General features: G+C 33.9%; 1 protein-coding gene across 1 annotated transcript in view; it reads right to left on the reverse strand.

The window, feature by feature from the left end:
• Positions 1–392: 392 nt before the first annotated feature.
• Positions 393–25,361, reverse strand: part of PDCD4 (programmed cell death 4) — a 32,182-nt gene continuing 7,213 nt past the window's right edge. The window contains exons 3-12 of the mRNA XM_037804678.1: positions 23,937–24,239; positions 20,097–20,191; positions 18,024–18,137; positions 15,785–16,006; positions 14,205–14,302; positions 12,990–13,104; positions 10,245–10,352; positions 9,899–10,009; positions 9,079–9,218; positions 393–1,121 (exon numbers count right to left, since the gene is read on the reverse strand). Coding sequence (XP_037660606.1) covers positions 1,061–1,121; positions 9,079–9,218; positions 9,899–10,009; positions 10,245–10,352; positions 12,990–13,104; positions 14,205–14,302; positions 15,785–16,006; positions 18,024–18,137; positions 20,097–20,191; positions 23,937–24,239 — 1,367 coding nt within the window. The 3' untranslated portion in view covers positions 393–1,060. The remainder of the gene's footprint in view (positions 1,122–9,078; positions 9,219–9,898; positions 10,010–10,244; positions 10,353–12,989; positions 13,105–14,204; positions 14,303–15,784; positions 16,007–18,023; positions 18,138–20,096; positions 20,192–23,936; positions 24,240–25,361) is intronic.

Genomic DNA, 25,361 nt, shown 5'->3' on the forward strand with positions numbered 1-25,361 from the left:
AAATGGTTTATAATGTAGAATGTAGGGGAACTAGCAATAGAGAGCAATTAAGGAAGGGGGAACAATAATCCAAGAAGAACAGATAAGCTATTTAACATTCTGGGGATGCCCAGGAATGACTATGGTCTGTTAATTTCTGATGGATATAGTAGGAACAAGTTCACAGAAATGTTGCTATATTAGGTAACTTTCTTGGGGTAAAGTAGGAACATGTTGGAAGTTAAGCAGTTATCTTAGGTTAGTTGTCTTTTTCTTACTCCGTTGTTATGGTCTCTTTGAAATGTTCTTTTATTGTATGTTTGTTTTCTTTTTAACTTTTTTTTCATACAGTTGATTTAAAACAGAAGGGAAAGTTAAAAAAAAAAAAAAAAACAAAAGAAATGTACTTCCAATAAAGAATCAACACTGCTTCACATATTTTATTTTGTCATACATTCTTCTAAAATCAGGATCATTTTTCCCGTTTTGTAGAAAAATAGATGTTCCAGCCACCATTTACTGAACTGTCTAGTCTTTAAGACCAATCAGTATGTTCCCTGGAAGATGAATAAGTCTCATGACTAACTCATTTTCTTAAAATTCTTTAAGACAAAGAAATAACTTTCGTTTTTACTCCCAAAGCACAGTATTTCAAGAGCAGCAGCCAACATGGGGTTTTAGCAGCTTAACTTTACCCCCTAAATAAAGCTTTGTATAAACCAGTGATTTTACTAAGAAAACACTGTCCTTGAAAGAAAGGAGTGGCAGTTAGACATCAATGCAAAACTTGGAATGATTAGGTCATAAACATGGCACTTACAAAAGGTAGCTTATTAGAATATTCCACTGAAGAAGTGGTTACTTTTCAGTCTTTACACCCTCAAAGAAAAAAAAAAGGGAAAGAAAAAAAAAAACTTCATTAAAAAATTTCCCTTATATGTAAGTTTACAAAATTTCAGAAATGCCTTGTACCCAAAACAAGTGCTAAAAAAAAAAAAGAAAGAAAGAAAAAACTGTGCTAACAACTCTTACAATTCAGATATATATCTTATAACATCTAAGACTGCAAGAGTTCTTATATTCAGTAGCTCTCTGGTTTAAGACGACCTCCATCTCCTTCACTTACAAAACGCTTTCTGCCCCTGTAATGAAAAAAACACAAACATGAAACAGATACAAACTGTGACTACAATCAAGGACAACAAAAAAAACTTGGTGTCTTCTGGTTAAACTAAGTTTTGGAAGGTTTTGTTTTCAAAACAATGAGCAAACCTCTACTTCCTTTGAGCATTTACTTCCCTACTATACCTTTAAGTGTTTAACATTAAACAAACAGCTATTTGAAATAGGAATCCCAAACTGGAGCTATAGAACTTTATCAAAGTATGCATGTTTAACAATTTTAAAAATTTTTTTTCGCAAATGCAGAAAAGCCATAACCCAAAAGTAGAAAAACTAATCAGAATCCAATTAATTCCAGTCTATCCCCCAATTTGGGATTCCTCCTATTTCAAATTCAAGAAGCCCTGCTCTATAATATGACCACACTCCAGCTACAGTAGTAGCAACAGCCCATGAGGAACAGTTGACAGCCTAAAGCAGTAAACGGAAAACAGAGCTTGGCCAGGATTAGTCCTTACTCTACTCCCAGACTAACATGCACAAGACATGTGAGTTCACACACAAACATGCACTTCAACAGAATAAGCAAAAGAGTAGAGAGCAAAAGTTACATGGAATACACAGAACATTTTGATACCTTCTCATGACCCTTGATAGTAAAGCCACAATTAGAAATAACCAGTTAAACTTTTGAACAGAGGCTGATAAACTTTTTTTTTTTTAAGTTGTACATTTATCACTACAATCAGCATTTGAACATATTGATTACTACAAGAAAAATTGTTTTTTTTTTTTTGTTTTTTTTTTTTAGCAATAAGAAAAAATGTTAAAAAGAAAAATAACATGTCATACAATACAATATACTACTAAGGACAGCAAATAACACCACTACCAAGAATCCCATATTACTCCCCTATATCCCTTTCTCATATACATTTAGCAATGGCATATTGCCTTTGTTACATTTAATGGAGGTATATTACAATGTTACTGTTGACCATAGACTCCAGTTTGCTTTGATTATGTTTTTTCCTGAATACCATCCCTTTTTCAAATTTCTACATGGTTGACATTCATTTGCTTTCCCACATGCAAAAACATTTTTATATTTGTATATTTAGTAACAGTCATTGGCCACTCCAGTTTTTGCCACGTTATACAGTCCCAGTCTTTATCATCTATCGTTACCTCTGGTGTCATACATTCTCCTATCCCACCTCTTTCAGCTTTACTCACAGACATCTTTGTTCAGTGTACTTACAATACCGTGCTACCATCACACAGCATTATGCTATCTATTTCTGGATCTATGCGATCAATCCTAAACATTCTGTAGTCCTTCAGCATCAAATGGCTGATCTCTGCCCTCTTTCTATCTCCTGGTCGCCTGTTTGTCAGCTTTTAACTCCCAAAGTTTGTTCATTAATATCTGTTCATATTAGTGAGACCATACAGAATCTGTCCTTTTGTTTCTGGCTAACTTCACTCAACATAATGTCCTCAAGGTTCAGCCACATTATTACATGATCCATGTCTTTGTTTTGTCTTACAGCTGCATAATATTCCATCATGTGTATATACCACAGTTTGTTTATCCACTCGTCCTTTGATGGACATTTGGGCTGTTTCCATCTCTTGGCAATTGTGAATAATGCTGCAATAAACATTGGTCTACAAATGTCTGTCTGTGTCTTAAGTTTCAGTTCCTCTGAGTATATACCCAGCAATGGAATAGCTGGGTCATATGGCAAATCTATATTTAGCTTCCTGAGGAACCTCCATACTGTCTTCCAGAGTGGTTGCACCATTCTACATTCCCACCAACAATGAATAAGTGTACCTCTTTCTCCACATCCTCTCCAGCACTTGTCATTTTCTGTTTTTTGGATAATGGCCATTCTGGTAGGTGTGAGATGATATCTCATTGTGGTTTTGATTTCCATTTCCTTAATAGCCAGTGAAGTTGAGCATTTTTTCATATGCTTTTGAGCCATTTGTATTTCCTCTTCAGAAAAATGTCTGTTCATGTCTTTTGCCCATTTTTTAATTGGATTGTTTGTCTTTCTGTTATTGAGATGCAGGATTGCTTTATATATTCGGGATATTAAACCCTTATCTGATATGTGGTTTCCAAATATCATCTCCCATTGTGTAGGTTGCCTTTTGACTTTTCTGACAAAGTCCTTTGATGTACAAAAGTGTTTAATTTTGAGATCCCATTTGTCTATTTGTTCTTTGGTTGCTCGTGCCTTGGGTGTGAGGTCTAAGAAACCACCTCCTTTCACAAGATCTCTAAGATACTGCCCTACATTTTCTTCTAAGAGTTTTATGGTCTTGGTGCTAATGTTTAGGTCTTTGATCCACTTTGAGTTAATTTTGGAATAAGGTGTGAGATGGACATCCTCTTTCATTCTTTTGGAAATGGATATCCAGTTCTCCAAACACCATTTATTGAACAGGCTGCTCTTTCCCAGTTGCTTTGGCTTCACTGCCTTATCAAAGATCAGTTGTCCATAGATGTGAGGGTCTACTTCTGAACACTCAATTCGATTCCATTGATCAGTATATCTGTCCTTATGCCAGTACCATGCTGTTTTGAGCACTGTAGCTTTGTAATATGCTTCAAAGTCAGGTAGTGTGAGACCTCCCACTTCATTCCTCTTTCTCAAGACATTTTTGGCTATTCGGGGCACCTTACCCTTCCAAATAAATTTAGTTATTGGTTTTTCTATTTCTGTAAAGTAAGTTGTTGGGATTTGAATTGGTATTGCATTGAATCTGTAAATCAGTTTAGGTAAAATTGCCATCTTAACTATATTTAGTCTTCCAATCCATGAACATGGTATGTTCTTCCATTTTTTCAGGTCTTGTTCAATTTCTTTTAGCAGTTTCTTATAGTTTTCGATGTAAAGGTCTTTTGTGTCCTTGGTTAAGTTTATTCCTAAATACTTGATTCTTTTGGTTGCTATTGTAAATGGGATTTTTTTCTTGATTTCCTCCTCTTGTTGCACATTACTTGTGTATAGGAACACTACAGATTTTTGCGTGTTGATCTTGTAGCCTGCTACTTTGCTGTATTCATTGACTAGTTGTAGTAGCTTTGCTGTAGATTTTTCCGGATTTCCTACATATAGAATCATGTCATCTGCAAATAGTGAAAGTTTTACTTCTTCCTCTCCAATTTGGATGCCTTTTATTTCTTTTTCTTGCCTAATTGCTCTAGCTAGAACTTCCAGCACAATGTTGAATAGCAATGGTGATAGTGGGCATCCCTGTCTTGTTCCTGTTCTTAGAGGAAAAGCTTTCAGTCTCTCCCCATTGAGTGTGATGTTAGCTGTGGGTTTTTCATATATTGCCTTTATCATGTTGAAAAAGTTCCCTTCTATTCCTATCCTTTGAAGTGTTTTCATCAGGAAAGGATGTTGAATTTTGTCAAATGCCTTTTCTGCATCAATCGAGATGATCATGTGGTTCTTCTGCTTTGATTTATTGATGTGGTGTATTACATTAATTGATTTTCTTGTGTTGAACCAGCCTTGCATACCTGGAATAAATCCCACCTGGTCGTGGTGTATAATTCTTTTAATGTGCTGCTGGATTCGATTTGCGAGTATTTTGTTGAGGATTTTTGCATCTATATTCATTAAAGAAATTGGTCTATAATTTTCTTTTTTTGTAGTATCTTTGCCTGGTTTTGGTATTAGGGTGATGTTGGCTTCATAGAAAGAGTTAGGTAGCTTTCCCTCTTCTTCAATTTTTTTAAAGAGATTGAGCAGGATTGGTACTAATTCGTTCTTGAATGCTTGATAGAATTCACATGTGAAACCATCTGGTCCTGGGCTTTTCCTTTTTGGGAGCTTTTTGATGACTGACTCAATCTCTTTACTTGTGATTGGTTTGTTGAGGTCATCTATTTCTTCTTGAGTTAATGTTGGTTGTTTATGCTTTTCTAGGAAGTTGTCCATTTCATCTAAGTTGTCTAGTTTATTAGCATATAGTTGCTCATAGTATCTTCTCATTATCTCCTTAATTTCTGCAGGGTCGGTAGTTATATTTCCTTTACCATTTCTGATTGCATTTATTTGCATCTGCTCTCTCTTTTTTTTTGTTAGCCTAGCCAGTGGTCCATCGATTTTATTGATTTTCTCAAAGAACCAACTTCTGGTTTTGTTGATTCTCTCTATTGTTTTCCTGTTCTCAATTGCATTTATTTCTGCTCTAATCTTTGTTATTTCTTCCCTTCTGCTTGCTTTGGGTTTAGTTTGCTGTTCTTTCTCTAATTCCTCCAGGTGAGCAGTTAACTCTTCAATTTTTGCTCTCTCTTCTCTTTTAATATAGGCATTTAGGGCAATAAATTTCCCTCTCAGCACTGCCTTTGCTGCATCCCATAAGTTTTGATAAGTTGTGTTTTCATTGTCATTTGCCTCGAGGTATTTACTAATTTCTCTTGTAATTTCTTCCTTTACCCACTGGTTTTCTAAGAGGGTGTTGTTTAGCCTCCATATGTTTGTGAATTTTATGACCTTCTGCCTTTTATTTATTTCCAACTTCATTCCATTGTGGTCTGAGAAAGTGTTTTGTATAATATCAATATTTTTAAATTTGTTGAGACTTGCTTTGTGACCCAACATGTGGTCTATCCTAGAGAATGTTCCATGAGCACTTGAGAAAAAAGTGTATCCTGCTGTTGTTGGGTGTACTGTTCTATAAATGTCTGTCAAGTCTAGTTCATTTATCATACAATTCAACATCTCTGTTTCTTTAGTGATCCTCTGTCTAGATGTTCTATCCATTGATGAGAGTGGTGTATTGAAGTCTCCAACTATTATTGTAGAGGTATCTATTTCTCCTTTCAGTGATCGCAGTGTTTGCCTCATGAATTTTGGGGCATTCTGGTTTGGTGCATAAATATTTATGACTGTTATGTTTTCTTGATGAATTGACCCTTTTATTAATATATAGTGTCCTTCTTTGTCTCTTTTAATTGTTTCACTTTTGAAGTCTAACTTGTCTGATATTAATATAGCTACTCCCGCTTTTTTCTGGTTGTTGTTTGCATGAAATATCTTTTTCCAACCTTTCACTTTCAGTCTATGTTTGTCCTTGTGTCTAAAGTGAGTTTCTTGTAGACAGCATATAGATGGGTCCTGTTTTTTAATCCATTCTGCCAGTCTGTGTCTTTTTATTGGGGAGTTTAATCCATTTACATTTAGTGTTATTACTGTAAGGGCAGTACTTTCCACTACCATTTTGTTTTTTGGAATTTATATGTCATATCTTATTTTTTCCTCTCTTTTTACCTTTCCTGATAATCTTCATTTCTGTACTCTTCTCCAACTCTCTCTCTCCTGTCTTTTCCTATCAGCCTGTAGCACTCCCTTTAGTATTTCTTGTAGTGCTGGTCTCTTATTCACAAACTCTCTCAGTGTCTGTTTGTCTGAAAATGTTTTAATCTCTCCCTCATTTTTGAAGGAAAGTTTTGCTGGATATAGAATTCTTGGTTGGCAGTTTTTCTCTTTCAGTATCTTAAATATATCATGCCACTGTCTTCTTGCCTCCATGGTTTCTGCAGAGAAATCTGTACATAGTCTTATTGACTTTCCCTTGTATGTGATGGATTGCTTTTCTCTTGCTGCTTTCAGAATCCTCTCTTTGTCTTTGACATTGGACAATCTGACCAGTAAGTGTCTTGGAGTAGGTCTATTGGGATCTATTCTATTTGGGGTACGTTGTACTTCTTGAATCTCTAATTTTCTGTCTTTTATAAGAGTTGGGAAATTTTCAGTGAATATATCTTCTATTACTCTTTCTGCCCCTTTTCCCTTCTCTTCTCCTTCTGGGATACCCATAACACGTATATTTGTGCGTTTCATGTTGTCACTCAGCTCCCTAAGACCCTGCTCATATTTTTCCATTTTTTTCACCAGCTGTTCTTTTGTGTGTATGAATTCGAATGACCTGTCTTCCAGTTCACTGATCCTTTCTTCTGCCTGTTCAAATCTACTGTTGTGTCCCTCCATTGTGTTTTTCATCTCCTCCATTGTGGCCTTCATTCCCATGAGTTCTGCCATCTGTTTTTTTAAGTTTATGAATTCTTCTTTATGGTCAGCCAGTGTCTTCTTTATATCCTTCAGCTCTTTTGCTATATCTTCCTTCATTTCATCAAATTTATTTAGCATTAGTTGCCTCCACTCCTGTGTCTCAGCTGAGCTATTAGTTTGTTCCTTTGGCTGGTCCATGTTTTCGTGTTTCCTGGTATGGCTTGTTATCTTAAGTTGTCTAGGCATCTGATTCTCTTGATTAGTTTATTTTGGAGCTTGTTTTCTGTCTTTTACCTAGTGGTTTTCTTGTTGGTTGGCTTTGTTCTCTGGCCTCTGTTATTCAGTTCAACTTATTCTAGACCTCTAACTTAGGTTCTATTTAGTTGATCACAATTTTTCCCCTCTTGTTTTTTCTGTTTCTTGCTCTGCCTCTATGTAACCTTTTTGTGAGTGGGTCTCCTTGGATATGGTCGACCCTAGTCAGATTTTCCCAGTCTAGTGAGGCCCAGGTCTCATTGGGAGGGTATGGAGTTTTCCTGAGAATGAGACCCTCCTATGAGGCCTTTAGAATTGGTGCTTTTCCTCTCCTGTCCAGCAGGTGGCGCTGGCCAGCCCGCAGCTCCCCCACCAGTGTAAGGAGGTATGGAGCCTTTAGTTCTCCTGGTGACTCTGAGCCTGTCAGGGGCGTGGCTGACTGAAGCTGGAATCTGAATTCCAGCCCCTGGGGTCTGAATTCCCAGAAGGAGGACTGCCAGTTGAGCTGGGCCTCCCTCCACTCTCCCAATCCTCAGACCTCCAGTTGTCTCTCAGGGACACTATTCCCTTCTCCTCTCTCCTCTTTGGGGCCTCTCAAGGTCCAGAGGCTGATAAACTTTTAAAAGGCCAGTGCCAGGGTGGCTGATTCCTTTTCATACTTCGTAAAGTCAAGTGGAAACCAGCTACGTTTTCTTAAATATAAAGACTTCAAACTATATATATTAGGAGACTGAGATGGGGAAGGAGACAGTAGTTAGCAAAAAGCTGTGCCAAAGTTGCCAGTTTTTACAGATGTGTATACAACTGGGCACATGAGAACACAAATGATGCTCTCTCCACGTAGAGGTCTACATTTCCCAATACTTCTATCAAAGTCATTAGCTCATCTTTTACCATTTTTCCCCCTTCTCTCTTAATGGCTTCTAAACTTTCTAGAGCGAAGGATCCTACTAGGAAGTATTTTTCTGAGATTTAATTCTTAAAATGCTCTCAAAAATACTCAAAGCTTAGAAATTTTTTCAGACAAATCTTATAAAAACTTAAGATCTACATAAAACTTTTATAGCTATTACAAGGTTATTTTAACAGACAAAAAAATTAACCAGCTCCTGAAGAGTTAAGACTGTAGTATCACAAATATAATACCTCCAAAGAATAATACACACACACTTTCTTGTGAGATAAGATCCAATTAGTCCCAATTCTCCATCCAATGAAGAGGCAAGGGAAGTCACACAGAAAACAGGAAAGAGCCTAAATCTTTGAAGCCAGAAAACGTCTAGTCATAGTTGGCCTTTACCTTTTATTAGCTGTGTCACCTCACAAAATGTACATTACACCTCTCTAATCCTCAGTTTTCTCTTTTTATTGTTGGTAATACCTATTCTGAAATAAAACTACTAAGAATGGAAACAGAGTCTTGTACACAGAATTGCTCCACATTAGTTTCCTTTCGGTGAACTGGGACTTCATGAGGTAATCCTGTATAGTTCTACAAGAGGACAGCATAAGCTTTGCACTTGTTTCCCCATAAACTCAAAATAGATGATTCTCACTCTTCACTGATTTCAGGGAAGATACTATTACTTTTCTGACAGAGCTTGAATAATAGAAAAATATCTTAGTTTAGCCTCACCAAGCCACCTCATCTGGTGTTTATGTTGAAAAAGCAGTAAAGTACCTTGAAGGACAAAGATCTCTGAGTTGTTTGGAAATTATTCCAGCCTGAAAACATTCTTCAACAAATCGCTCAAGCATAGAGTATGAATGTGGGACATCCAGATTAATGTCCGGAATTTCACTGTAAATTCTTTCATAACCCTAAAACAATGAAATTGTATACATAATTGTTAGCCCATATAAAATACACAACAGCATAAAAACAATCCATCACTACATGTCATCATTCTGTATTAAGGGCCAAATGTTCATATGGTTAGACTGAAGTCATATTTGAACCTAAAAGCAGAGAAAATAAGTACATCTGTTCCAGAGTATTTTCCTTAAAACTGTTCTTTCAAAAGAAATTCAGGGAGACATGAGACAATGGATATTTGATATTAGTTAGAGAGCATCATATAAACATTTCTTCCCCACCTACTTATCCACATACATTTACTACCTTTTTTCAAATATAAAAGGCAAGAATCTCACCAATATTTTCAACAGTGCATACAATTTTAAATAGGAAAATTAAATCCCTTATAATGTAACTTATTAAAGGTTAAGTTTCTCCCTAGATATAAAATACAAATTATCGTATCTCAGAAGTAGAACCTTTGAGGAAGACCACATAACACATTCATAAAAATAGAGAAAAAACTGAAGTGTTACTTTCCAAAAAATGGTTGCAAGAGGTTTAAACATACACCTCCCCCCAACAAACCCATATGCATACTACTATTAAACACATCTAAAAGAAAGTTTCATTGATAACTCATAATCTTTATTCAATCTTAAAGTATAAGCCTAAAAATTGTTCAAAATAATGTTTTACTTACTCTTTTCATTTGGTCTATGGTAATGGTAGAAGATGTCCAAAGAGATTTTAATAAATCCAAAATCAGTTTAAAGGTACTTTCTCCAGTTGACTCTAAAACCAGTATAATAGCCTAAAAGTTGAATGAATGAATGAATTTTTTGGTCACTACTTCATATAAGAAAGAAACTGCTCCTAAATTGTCTTAGATCCCTTTTCTGTAATATGTAACTATAACCATAAAAATTTAAAAACTTTCTCTCTTAACAAAATTATCTTAAAAAAAAAAAAGAGATGGTAAAGAAGCATTAAGTCACTGTAGTGCAAAAAGAAACACAATTATCTTTAGAATGTCAAGGTACTCTTACTTCATAGACAAGCTCATGGTGAAAATGAGGTACTTCCAGTTCCTTAAGGCAATGTTCAGCTTCAGATATGTCTCCAGAGAGTAAATACTCTTTCAGCAGCATATCGATCTATCAGATTTTAAAATTGAGATGTGTTAGAATTCCTGATTGTTAAATTGTTTTTTAATTGAAAAGGAGGGGGAAAAAATTGTTTTTTTTGCCTAAGGGATTATTTACTCTTATCCCAATATACCATATCATGAAGAAGCAGGTCCCAGAACACCCCAACAGGAACCCCATAAAAAGGGCGCCCTCTGCAGACACAGGCTAGGGAAAAAGTCCCGAGAGGGACCCAATTACACTTTCCCTGGCAATTGTGTGGCCACAATTAGAAACAGCTATCTAGAAACATACAAACTTGGTATGGCACTATCATAATGGATATTTTTCATAATTAAAAGTAAGTTCCCAACACTTATACGGTTCATAATTGTGAAGAAAATGCAGTGCTTCAGTATGTCTTAATAATCACTGAGATCTATGAGTAGGTTTATGGTTTACATGGCCTAGGTTGTGATAGTATTTCAGTGCTCATTCAAAAAAAAAAGTATTTTAAACACCACTAGAGGGCACTAACTGAAAGTCTCAAAATAAAATTTTAAAATAATACAAAATCTTTCACTTCTATGAGGAATACCTTAATAATAATGCACGGGGAGTCAAAAATTAGAGATGATAATAGGGCTTTACTAACCAAGACAAAAGATTTCTATATAGTTTGTTATTTAATCTAAGACTGAGAATTTGAAACCCAGTATCTTAAAAGTTCATCAATAATTCAGCCAACTTCAATTTGTAGCTAAAGGAGCAAGTCTCCTATTCAAACTCAAACAATAACATTTATCGCTCCAGAGAACAAGTAGGAACGTTTTTCAGCACAGGAACTTCAACTAGGAATATTCTCTATACCTATTAAAATCACCTTTGCACCGAGAAGGCACTCAATGAATGATGGCTAACTGAATAAAAGAATTTCATTTAAGTATCCTCTACTTCCAAATTATACAATATATTTTCATAAAAGATAAAGTAAAAATGTGGTCACTAGAATACATTCTGATGAATAATTCCTATTATCATGCTTTAAAAAAGTACGGCATTTCAATAGTTTTCACATATTATATTTATTATTAAAATTATTAAAATTACATTATTTATTAGTTTTAACATTTGTTACATAGCTTAAGAAACTATTTTAAATGTTTCCCATGAGTTCCATGTATTTTTGAGAATGATAAATTACAAACACATATATACACATTTCTAAAAGTCTCCAACCCATCCTTCCATGTAAAGGTAAATGAACATCCAAATAATGCCAACTCAAACTCATACATTGGTAGTTTCATTTCAATTTTTATTTTGTCCATTTTTTATTGAGATATAATTCATACACCATAAAGCAGTTTGGTAGTTCCTCAAAATATTAACATTGAGGAGTACTGTCATCTTAACAATATGAAGCCTTCCATTTCATAAACATGTGATATCTTTCCATTTACTTAGGTCCTTAATTTCCTTCAAAGTTTGCAGTTTTTAGTGTATAAGACTTGTAAAGGTTTGAGTGCACAAGACTTTAAATTTCATTAAATTTATTCCTAAGTATTTTATTCTCTTTGATACTACAGGAAATGGAATCATTTCCTTAATTTTATTTTCAAATGATTCATTGCTAGTGTACAGAAATAGAATTGATTTTGTACACTGATCTTATATCCTGCAATGTTGCTGAACCTGTTTACTAGTTATGGTTTTCGGTGGATTCCTTACAATTTTCTAAATACAAGATCATGTCATCGGTGACTAGAAGTAGTTTTAGTTCTTCCTTTCCCACTCAGATGCATTTTTTTTCTTGCCTAACACTCCTGGCATCTTGACATTTTCATACCTCAGTTTTTAAAATAATTCTTTAGAATTTAAAAAAATCAGATATTACAATCATGACATTGCAAACACTGACTCACTATCCTAACACATAGAAGCAAAAATGGTCAAACTCTGTATTTTAAGCTCTTTACAACTCATACTAGGTGTAATCATCATTAAAAGACTTATTAAAAGTCGAAAGTATAGTCACATGAAAAGATTATACTCAAAAACCAGAAGCACAAAAACTATAAATCTTCTAATTACATTCCTTTACTTAAAGATTTGCAAATAAGATTAAACAACTTCTTTCAGTTTCCTGTTATAGAATATTACATTACAGACAGAAAAATCCATAGCGAATATATCTGGCATTTTAATGCAACAAATCAATTAATTTTTCTTCGAAAACTTGCACACCACTAGTGAATCCACCTTACAAAAATCCACCAATCTAACCTACTCTAGTATGCCTAATTCTTATGATGAGACAATATAATTTCAAATTGCTAATACAGAAAATCGAATAACTACAAAAATAGAACATCTTATTTCAATAATATTTGAAAAATTTTAAAAACCAGTATGAGAAAAAAAGACCAGGCATTCCTTTGAAGTTCATACATAGCTATCTTTTATTTAAGCCTTCTTTTATTAACACAGTTTCACTTTCAAGTTGGGGAAACAGTAAATATTTAATAAGAAGCATATGAATATTGTATAATTTATAGTAAAAGGGTATAAATCAAATATAAAAGGATCATTCAAAATTTCCATTTGCAACTATAAGACTGAACTTAACTTCTGTACACAAAAATACAAACTAGTAAGCATAGATACCTCTTTGACAAGGTGATTAACAGACTGCTGCCCACCTCCAGAGCCCCATACACTGTCTTTACGCTTTCCACCCTTAGACATACTCAGGAGCACAGTAGCCTTGTCCAAAGCAGCTCTACCAAGGGGGGAAAAAAATGTAGATCAAATGCTGACACTTTAACATGCTTGAGGTTTACCAAAGTATGAAGTTTATAAAATCCCATATATGCTAAAAAGCTTTTAGATAACATAAGAACAACATAAAATTCAAAACTCTTTTTTAAAAACTATTTTTTAATTGTTATTAGAGAAGTTGTGGGTTTACAGAACAATCATACATAAAATACAGGATTCCCATATACTACCCTATTATTTACACCTTGCATTTGGTGTGGTATATTTGTTACAATTAATGAAAGTAATTTCATTAATTGTAACAAACATAAATAAACAGTTGAGAAAAAAAGTTCATTCTTTTGTTAATTTTCTCATGCTAATATTTCTTCCATTTTCCAGTCAACAAAAATCAAAAGATACTACAAAGTAACTGATTTACATTGAGAAAGGACATTTCACATACAATTTTACCTACTCTATGCCTTCCCATCTAGGGAGACCATTCCACTATGACCTGAAATAGCCCTAGAAAATTAAATTAGTATCTAGGCCTGAGAGAACCTAAGACATCGCTAAATCCAAATCTAAGTGTCCAGGAAGTTCTGAAAAAATTATGTAGCCTAACTGTCAAACACCACATCTACCTTACAATTAATTGAGCCTAAGAACAAAAGTGAAAAAGACACTGTTTCCTGATTAAGAAAAGAGTTCTACAGTAGATAAATACAAAATAAAACTGCAAATAGGGCTCTTTTGTTAAAATTATCCATCTTATTGGTATATTAAATAATTACAGAATGTTAGAACTGGAAGGGACCATAAAGAATACTCTAAGCCAATCCTTTCATTTTATAAATAAGAAACTGAGGACTAGAGAAGAGTGGCTTTGACATGGAAGTAGTTAATGGTTTAGCTAGAAGCCAGGACTTCCACATTGTCATACTGTCCTCTTCCAACTACCTCATGCCACAGTCACTCAATTTCATTTTAGCAGTAGAGAATACAGACAACTGAAAAATTATGTCCACAGTATCTGGGTTATGCAAGTGCCATTTCAAGAGAATTCTGTAGAATTTCCCCTCATTTTGAAATTCTAAGTAGGAAAATTAATTTACTTACCTAGCCTGTACACAATCTACAGTTCCTTTGTAACTATCAATATAGGTATTACATAAAATTCCATCTCCAACAGCTCTGGCAATAAACTGGCCCACCAACTATAATAAGAAAAAAGGGCTAAATAAAAAGTCTAAAATAAACTTTTAGAGGACACAATTTCCAGATACATAAATTATGAGAACTGGTTAAACTGCATAGCCAATACCTAAAAGACATGTTGAGATATTCAACAAACATCTACCTAGCACCAACCAATTATGCCTGACACATAATTCTACATCTTAAACTTCAAGTTAAGATTGTAAGGGCCATTAGAGTGGGAGCCATGTCTGTTCTGCTCACTAATGAATCCCTGATACTTGGACACTGCCTGATACATATAGTGTATGAACAAAAATAGTTTTCTCAAAACATTGATTAAAGGACTTTATCTTATGGAGGAAAATGTTGTATAGAAATATTTACCTGAAAGTACATTCACAGCATTATTTATTATAAAAGTTAGATTTAACTTTAGTGTTCAACAATAAAGATGTGGCTAAACAATATATATAAAAGATGACATAGTATATGGCCATAGGGAAAGATGTTCACCATCTTTTATGAAGTGAGAAAAATCAAGCTTGTAAAATAGTACATATATAAACCACACATTTAGATATATCCATAGAAAGCAGAATGGAAGGCTTTACACCAAAATGTTAACAGTGGTTATTTTTGCCAACTGCTTCCTTTTGAATGTTCCTTATTTTTAAAAAATTCTATAATGAACAATGAATTTACATAATCATTTTTTTAAGTATGCTGATTGCTATAAAGAGAGAAAAAAAGTCCATGTTTTAATCATAGCTAAAAATCTTACACAGACTATTGTCTGTCACAGCAAAGTAAAATAAAAACAGCATTTAGGAATTGGCCTATTTGTAGTCTATTTCCAAATTAATGTTTAAGTAAAGCGCTCCAACCTTGATTAAAAATTTTAATCAATGCAAAAGCAACAATTTCACACATTTTCACTTTCAAACCAGAAAGTCATATAATACATATAGTAGTACAGCATGTATTAACCTCTAATAAAAATATAAGGATTTGAGGATAGAATCTAACAGAAGTGTAACTCATAAATTTTCTAATTTATTTCTCCCCAAAAGTGCAAAAGGGAATAGTCCTATGTAGTTATTTTTATAGTAAATATTAGTAGAGCAAATTCAATCCAACTATAAGAATCTACGTTTTGTTTTTAAATCCTAGTTCATAAAACAGCTTAACTGTATACAACATACAATATAGAACACACAGAAAGCAAAAATATATGACCTAAAATTATTCAAAGCGTAAGCAGAAAAGTAGCATATAAAATTGAATTCATACTATGATGAAAAATGTTTAAAACAAACAAAAAAAAAAGAGCAGCTAGGAAGAAATCCACTAAAATGTTAGAAGGCTATTTTTGTGTGGTAGGAAAATCAGGGCCATTTTTTCCCCTTCCACCTTCTAAAATTCCCTAGGAACATGTATTATATCTATAATTGGAAGTGTAGGGGGGAGAGAATGAACAACAACAAAAAAATCATACAAACCTGTGGTGCTCTAGGGGTATCCAGTGCTAATTCAGGTAGATCTTTCAACAATTTATCAAATGATTTTTCTACATCATTTGTGCTCATTACTGTCCCACAAAGGTCAGAAAGAAGCTTAGATGTCATTTCTCTATGACTAGCCTTCCCTTCCAATGCCAAGGACACTGCCAACACTGGTACTCCACTTTTCATTTCACCAAGATTTAAATCTCTTAGCATTTCCTATTTTAAGGGAAAAAAAATGTATGTCATTGCCTATCAGTCTATAAAATTTTAATTAAAAAAAATCAAACTCTCATCCACATAGCCTTACCCACTTCAGAAATAACTACCAAAGCAGTCATATTTCATGAGTAGGATAAATACATCTTTTTCTGCCTGTAAGCTGATCAAACTTGTCAAGCTTTAACTGACAATATCAATAAACTAAAAAATGTGAATTACACTTAAATGGTTCATTAAAACTACGTAACACTGCTAAGTTTGCTGTTAGGAGTCAATACTAACCCTCTGTCTTTCAACATATTATCTTTAGAAATATTATTTCATGAGCATTTGTAGAGAGATTCATTTTCTATTATAGGCTATTTCCACTCTACTTTTCTGCACTGCTTTCTCTTCAAATAAACAAGACATAACTTTATACTTTCGTATCAAGTTTAAAATAAAATCTTAAACTATTTTTAAAGTAGGATCATTGTTTTAAGTGCTAGGATAAAGACAAACTGGTTTCTAGTAAAAATAGTAATAGCAGCAGCTAATATTTGTTGACTACTTATAATGTACTAAACATTAGTTCATTTATATTATCTCATTCTCAAATAATCTTTTTCACACAGTACCTTTGAGGGAGGTACTATTATCATATCCATCATACCCAAAACACAGAAAAATTAAGAAATTTGCTGAGGGCACACAGCTGGAGTGGCTGAGCTAGAGATGGAATACAGGCAGTCTGATCTGAGAGTCTAAGTTCTAACTCAGTAACTTAGAGTGCCTTCATCTTTACTCAGTTTTCTCAGGATCTTTAAATCATAGTATACCACTAAGAAGGTGCCAGATCTATTTTCACAGCCACCTAAACTTGTGTCCTTGTTAGTAGTAGTCTCTTCCCACTCCATTTCATCTTCTCAGATTGCCCTTCAACAACTAACTCATTGTCTTTAAACATGCTACTCCTCCTGCTAGGAAAACCCACTTCATCCACCTTAACCTGGCAAATTCCTAAGCATCCTTCAGATGGCTCAGTACACTTCTACTATTACTCTCAATTTTATGCTTCCACAGCTCTCAGCTCATAGCACCATTCAGTTACATATTAACAGCAGTTCCTCCTCTCACAGGACTGTGTTAAACTCTACCTCTCTATAACAGAATGGTTCATATTTTATCTTAATAATCTGCTCATATACTATTTCCCTCACTAAACTGAGCTTCATAAGGGCAAGAATCACCTATTACAAATTCCTAACAAATATCTGTTTTATATTCAAATCCTTCAAGTCCAAATATATCAAATCTCACTATATCAGACAAATCAAGAAAGTCCTCTCTGAATTATAAGACTCTAAGCAATAAAACTCTTCTAAATCGTAATAAAAGCTACAATTTTATTACTTTCATTTTATCACAATTTTATTACCTCCAATAGTCCTAACTAGACCAATAATTTTATTTCAGCCTTCTAGATTTAATTTACAAATTATTCACAATTAGCATAGTAATATTCCCATACAAGCTATGCTCCAAAAAGATGCAAAGTTTTTTCTTTTGGTTTCTGTATACATTCTTTTTCTCAAATATTTATACTTGTGTTCCTCTTTTTTTTCTCAAGGGAAGAGAGCACAAAGATAAATTTTATCCTAATCCTGATCATTGAAAGGAATGCCATAAATGAAACTAAATCAGGTATCCTTAGCTGAGGTCCCTGAGGAGGTATCAGAAGGTCCTTAAATGCTCTGAAATTGTTTTAAAATAGTGTGTTGTGTCATTTTTCAGGGAAGAAGACAGCACATAGCTCCTGTCGACCTCAAAAGAGGCTATGATCCCAAAAATGTAAGAAAAACTGGTCTAAATTAACATGATTTTACTCTATTTTTCTAAATTACAAATTCATTTGTACACAAGAAAATACTTAGCAATCCAAGGACATTCTAGACATTGATATTTAACTTTATAATAGTTGATACATATTTCCTCTCCTACATTAAATAAATTATATTTGAAACTTTAAACCTACCGCAACTTCATTAGTATCTCCATGCTCAAAATATTCCTGGATGATTGGTGTTAAAGTCTTCTCAAATGCCCTCTCATCCAAAGGCAGAACTACAGTTTCATAAACACAGTTCTCCTAGGAGGGGAAGGGGGGAAAAAAAGAGTTATAAATTAAAGAACAAAAGAAAACTGAAATTGTTTTAAGACAAGACAAAGACATGCTACATGCTCTGATCAATCATATAATAGAATCTATTTGTCACTGCTCTTATATAAAAATCTAAATATAGGAAGCCAATAAACAGCTTAGAATATTAACCATAGCAAATATATGACCTGCCCCAAGCCCTCCACACCCTGTTAATTTTTTTCTCTCTCACAAAATCAGTCCTTCTAGAATCAAAAGCTTTAAGATAGCTTCCTAACATATTTATTACTTTCACTGAAACTTCACTTTTTAAGAAATAAAAGCAGGAATCAAAGCCTTTATGATTAGTATTATCATAATAAAAGCCCCTATAAGAAAAATCAAAGTTCTAGTGACTGAAAAAGCTAAAGAAAAGTGCAGTGCAACTGAAATTTCAAGAAATAAGATTAAAGTACATCACCAAACAATCCCTCACAAAAAATTCCTGAAAAGTTTATTTACATCTTGTGACTATCTTCAGTCTAACAACATATACTTGAAAGGCTATATATTAAAATTAGAAGAAATATTTAGCAAAGATTGTATATATCTGAATCCCACATATCTAAATACAATTTGTTTTCATTTTCACTTAAAAATGTTTCCATGTCCAATTAGCTAAAATAGGTAAGTACATACATATACAAACAAATACAATAAAAAGAAGCTCACACATACCCTTAATTTTCCTGTTTAAAATTCTCATCACCATTATTATGGATTGAATTCGGTCCCCCCACCCCCAAAAGACACATTCAAATCCTAACCCTGATTCTGTGAATGTGAACTTATTGGTAAACAGGATCTTTGAAGATGTTATTGGTTAAGACAAGCCCATACTGGGATTAGGGTGGGCCCTAATCTAATATAACTGATGTTCTTATAAGGAAATGAAATTTGGACACAGACAGAGGCAGAGATTGAGTTATGCCATCACAAGCCAAGGAATGCCACAGACTGTCAACCACCCACCAGAAGCCAGAAGAGAACAGATCCTCTCTCCTTCAAAAGGAAGCATGGCCCTGCTGACACCTTGATTTCAGACTTCTAGCCTCCAGAACCATGAAATAATAAATTTCTGTTGCTTAAGCCAACTAGGCTGTGGTACGTTGTTAGAAAGCCCTAACAAACTAAGGCAACCATGGCATGTCTTATCAATTAAAAACAGTATTTTAGAAAACATGTTATAATGTCTGGGATTTGATTCACAATAATCCAGAACATGGGGGCCGTGGGGGAAGAACACAAGATGGAGAGTGAGTGGGAGTATAGGATGAAATAAGATTGACTAGAATTAATAATTATTGAAGTTAATAAAGCTGGAAGATAAATACAAACAAGTTCATTATACTCTCTCTCTACTTTTGTTAGAAATTTTCCACTAAAAAGATACAGAAAGATACACAAATTCAATGCAAAATCTATTAAAAATTTACCTTCTCAGCATTATCCCTAGAGAAAAGATAAAAATGGTGCAAAAACAAAATTTACCCAAAAGTCATCACCCTAAACATCAATATTTAAAAAGAACCTAACAAATATGTGTAATTCTTTTCTGACATTCAAAAGAATATAAATTCTTCTCAATTATCATCCATTACTACAGAAACCATATTAACAGAACTTAATGAAAAACAATAATCTTGATGATTTACTTGATAATTTTTCTAAGTAAATCTGTAAAGACCTACTTTTGATGCACTTCAGAAATCAGGTGAAAATTATGACATATGTTATAATCAGTTGACTTGTTTTCCTAATTCAAAGTTAAACTAACAATCTGAAAGTACAATGAGTACATACATGATTTAGAAAGTAAAATTTTCTATAGATAACTGTAAACTACAAATGACATCAAAAAAAGCTTATAAACATTTTACATTTTTAACAAACGTAAAACATCAATACCTGGTCATCATCATAGTTAGGATCTTTCACATCCACCTCCTCCACATCATATACCTGTCCAGGTGTACCCCAGACACCTTTGCCTCCTGCACCACCTGAAAATGTTTAGAATTGAAAAAGGAAAGAAAATAAATCTAATGTCACAAATACCAACCTAGAGTCTTATTAATCATCAGGTGAAAACAGATTAAGGAGATAAAATTACAAGCACAAATACCCAATTGAAAAAATAGCAAAATTATCCCATCTGTAAGGAAGACACACACATGTACATCAGGTATAAGAACCACATTACTGTAAAATGTGGGAGATGAAAGTCACTGAAGATGCATTCTTTGTTCATTTTATTTTAAAATTTCTACAGTTTTAAATTTTACTTGTCTAAAATTGACAGGTATCGAACTGTCTATGTATATAGTTTATATACCGTTCATAAATTTTAATTTAATTTGAAATCTGAAATAATTCTAGATTTTCAGATGCTAGTTAAATAACAACTAAAAACTGCATTTTAATTTCTATGCTAATTTTTTCCAGCTGACGGTAAACTTTTTTTTCATTGTTTTTTTATTTAAATTAGCTATTAACAATATCAAAAAAAAATTTTTTTAAACATACAATAAAAAAACATTTCAAACAAACCAAAACAAGGGAATAAGAAAAGACAAGTAACCTAAAATAACTACTTTACTTCCAAAATGTTCCTACTCTACCACAAGAAAATAACCTAATATAGCAACATTTCTGTGAACTCGTTCCTACCACAGCCACCAGAAATTAACAAACCATAGTCATTCCTGGGCATTCCCAGAACGTTAAACTTACCCACGATAGCTTATCTGTTCTTATTAGGTTATCATTCCCGCTTTACTAATTGCTCTCTATCGCTAGGTCCCCTACATTTTTCATTATGAACCATTCATTTTACATTTTTCAATGTCCACATTAGTGGTAGCATATAATATTTCTCGTTCTGTGCCTGGCTTATTTCGCTTAGTATTGTGACTTCAAGGTTCATCCATGTTGTCATATGTTTCATGACATTGTTCCTTCTTATGGTGATAAACTTTTTATTCAGATCATCGCTTTTTCAATAATGATAAGATTTAATATATTTTATAAACTATTTCCAAAAAGCATCAATTTGAAATAACTTATAAAGTTAAAACTAAAAAGGCAGATGCTTTAAAATAAAAGCAAAAGCAAAAAAAAATAGCTACATTGGGGATCTCAAAGAAGTTGATACTGTAGCTGAGCTCTAAATTTCAGCTTTGTCATTTCTTGGGACTTAAAACAGAAAGAACACGTTGGGCCAGTAAGACGTGACATATAAAACCGACAAGGGAGAAATTATTTAAAGAAACACAGCGAACACCATGAAATATTTTAAAGTCAAATACTCTTTAGACATAAAAGTATACATCAAACTATACTTTGCAACTAGCAATGTTACAAATAACTAACTGCTATTTAAGCATTAACAGCATTGATAATTATTTATATCTACTTCTACATACAAACCAACCAGAAGTGTAACAAACCACTTTCACACAAAGTTCTACAGAACTTTTTGAAATGTGTCTATAAGACTAAATATATTGTTGTGTTAGAAATCTCTTACCAACACTACACTAATACTAGGGATGAATAATTAGCACCTGACAAGAGCTCTGGGCTGTATTATGTTAATTGTTTAAAGATGAGAGTGATGAGGATTGTACAACTAAGTGAAGATAATGTAAGAAACTAACCGTTTAGCTTGGGATAGAATATATATTAAGTGAAATTAGGAACCCACTACTTAATGCATCAAGCCCTCGACTTGAGGCTTGCTCTTAGGAAACTTAGGGTTGTAAATGGGAGGCTGAGCCCTCCTATAATTATGCCGAAGAGGCATCTCCAGGGAACCTCTTTGGCTGCTCAGATGTGGCCTTTCTCTCTCTAAGCCCAATTTGGCAAATAAATTCATTAACGTCCCCCCCCACAAGGATATGACTCCCAAAGGAATGAATCTCCCTGGCATGTGGGACATGACACCCAGGAATGAGCCTAGCCCTGGCAGCGAGAGACTGAAAATGCCTACTAGACCAAAAGGGGGAATAAAGAAAGGTAACAAGCTGAGGTCACAGTGGCTGAGAGATCCCAAATAGTCGAGAGGCTATCCTGGAGGTTTCTTTTATGCAAGCTCCAGGTAGACATCCCAAATGGTCACGTGATGCCATGCCCTCACCAAAAGCAGTCCCCAAATACCTAAGTCCCTACCTGAGATTCTATAAAATATTCACTTGCTAAGTTTTATCTCTCAAAAATTTAAATCTACATGAGCGTTCCTATGCCAGACAAACCCTAAAATCCAGAGGCAACAGCCTCTTTAAGAACAATAATCAGATGTAGCCCCCTTCCCCATACTGTCAACACCCCCTTTCAATATGAACAAGTTAGGGTGCACATTGTTTAGACAACCCTGAGGATAGAGAAAGAGATTGAGAGAGAGGAAGGGGTAGCAACAAACAAAATGAGACTTAACAGGGGTCTATGAATACTGAAACTTTATATAAATATAAATATATGTATATTTTTTTTTTGGATGCTGGGTGTAGGATTAGCTGGAAGGAGGTAAATGACATGATAGAGCTGTAACCTATAACATCCTTTGAAATTTGCTCTGTAGCTATTCGTTGAATTGTGCTTTCAAAGTCTTCACCTTTCTGTATATACCCTACATTGCAAAATAAGGAAAGAACTGAAACTGTGAAACTGTAACCCATAAAAATTTTTGAAATTACCTATATAACTGCTTGTTCAACTATACAACAAAAGTTAACATCTTACAATAATGGAAGTAGCTGAAGTTGTGGAACTGTGACCCATGATATTCTTTGAAATTTGCTAACTACTTGTTAAATTGTACTTTGTTATGTATACATGTTAAAGTTCACAATAAAAAAATGCATTAAAAAAACAAAATATTGTTGTGTGTGTGTGTGTGTTTTAAAGAATCTTAACAGTATCACCAGATTTTTCTTTCTTTTTTTTTGGAGGCTTTTTATTTTATACCTAGAACATAATCCTTGCCACTAGAGCAAAACAGAATCTCATAATTAGGTCTCAATGTGATCCAACCAAAGATTATAGAGCCATTTAACACAAATAATTATTGACAGTTCACAAAAAATTTTTGCAAGAAGTCTAGACTACAAATTGAACACCCTACCACTAAGAAGCTGGTAACATCTCCAAATTGCACTGAAATCCTACTGTAGACAAAAACTGATGGAACAGACTAATCAGTAATCATCCATTCAATTCAACAAATTCCAGTGCCTACTATGTGCTAACTGCTATTCCAGGTATTAAGGAGACAGCAGTGAAAAAGACCAATCCACTCCAGCACCCAAAATAGTGACAGCTAAAGAAAACGAGGAACCAGGCCTATGAAATCATTAAAATTCTCCTTCAGACATTACCAGGTAAATTTATATTTATCGTGTATTCTTAACAATAGACACAACTGATTCATTAGATCAAAGATATGCTGAATTTCTAACTCTCCTTCTTTCAACTAGGAGAGTACATGTACAATTCATAACTGTGAAAATCATCAACGTACATTTTGCTGGAAATAAGAGATAAATCTACCCAAACAAGGAGAAAAAAGGCTAAACCTAAAGAAAAATTGGAATGGTCCTCAGCTTATTACTATGTAAAAATGTACAAACCATAAGACCTTACTATTTTCATTGTTTAAATTTCTCTCATTCCTAGAACAAAGAAATCATAGTACAAAAGAATCAGACTTTGTTTTTTTCCATTTGTCTCTGTGGTCATGGTATGGTATACCTTTCTTTGGTAGTCCTCTTCCTTTCCCAGATCTGGATCGCCTGTCTAGCAACCTTCCCTTTGGACTGGTTGGCACAGTTACTCCACTTCTAAGGGCTTCACTTCCATTATCACTGACTGAATCACCTCTGCCAGAGTCCCGGGAGGAGTTTTTCCGTAGTCTCCTTTTTGCCTTTGCATTAATTCTAGCTTCATTAATGGAGGATGCTGAAATCCAATTTCCATTTATTTCATTCTTTATTTCCTCAGTCCCAGCATTTTCTTCATCACCAGAGAAGAGAGAATCACTTAAATTATCAGGATCTTAAGGAGAAAAATATGAAAGAAAATTCTAAATGCTTTAAACATCTATTATTTATACAAGTTATAGTCATAAGTTATATTAGGATCAATCACCTGGAATTACCATTTTTGTAGGTCAATACATTCAAATATCAGCAATTTTATATGGTTCAATCTAATAAATATTAAATAGGATTACTTTCACATCATAGAAAGTAAGCCAAGGCACTAAATTTTAATGAACAGGGTTTACTTAAAGAAACATGTTATCGCATACACACAGATCATAAAATCTATATTAATATCAACACAATATAAAGGCTTTAGACTTTTGTGGGCTAAGAGAATTAAGCAATTGAGATCCTAAGAAAAGACTAACAGTCCCGAGAAAAGGGAGATAAACTATTATTTTCAGAATGTTGCTATTTATTTATCAGGTACTTTGTCATTAATCCACAAGTTTGGCAGTTAATTATTATGCTATTACACAGATAACAAACTAAGGCTTAGAATATTTAACTGACTTACCAAACATAATTACAGATATCTAGGAAATGTTAGTAATCTAAGTAGAGCCTGAATGGCATGTGGAAATTAGGTGATCACATATGACTATTGAGCTGAACTCTGATGCTTCGTTGCCTTCAAAATAAAGCATGCTTCCAAAGCCATTATCACATAGTCCTAATTCATCTCCCCAAATCTGACTATTATTTACCATCCTCTAGAAACCTTTCCACCTATATTAATATTTGTACATTATACCCTGAAAGAGAACAACACATTTAGAGCTTCCAGTGGTCCCTCTGCTCCCTCTGGTCATCATCAGCTCTTTTCAGCTATCGAAGTCCTTTAGAGTGTAGCTCAAATCAAGAAAACTCTCCTAGTAACTCTAGCCACAGTCACAGTGATGTTCACATACCATTCATTTAACACATCACAGAAATCACTACTTATTTCTTTTTATATAGCAATCTTGCTTTTCCAGCTAAATCATAAACTTCAAAGGAGAAAGCACACATAGACTGAATTTCTTCATATTCCCAGCATCTGGCAGAGTATCCTTCATATAATCAACTCAAATTTCTGTAGAGATCATGTAGAAACATTAAGCTTTGCTCTGAAAACTTTGTAGTCAGAAAG

The sequence above is a fragment of the Choloepus didactylus genome, chromosome 15, assembly GCF_015220235.1.
Source record: "Choloepus didactylus isolate mChoDid1 chromosome 15, mChoDid1.pri, whole genome shotgun sequence".
Taxonomy (NCBI): Eukaryota; Metazoa; Chordata; class Mammalia; order Pilosa; family Megalonychidae; genus Choloepus; species Choloepus didactylus.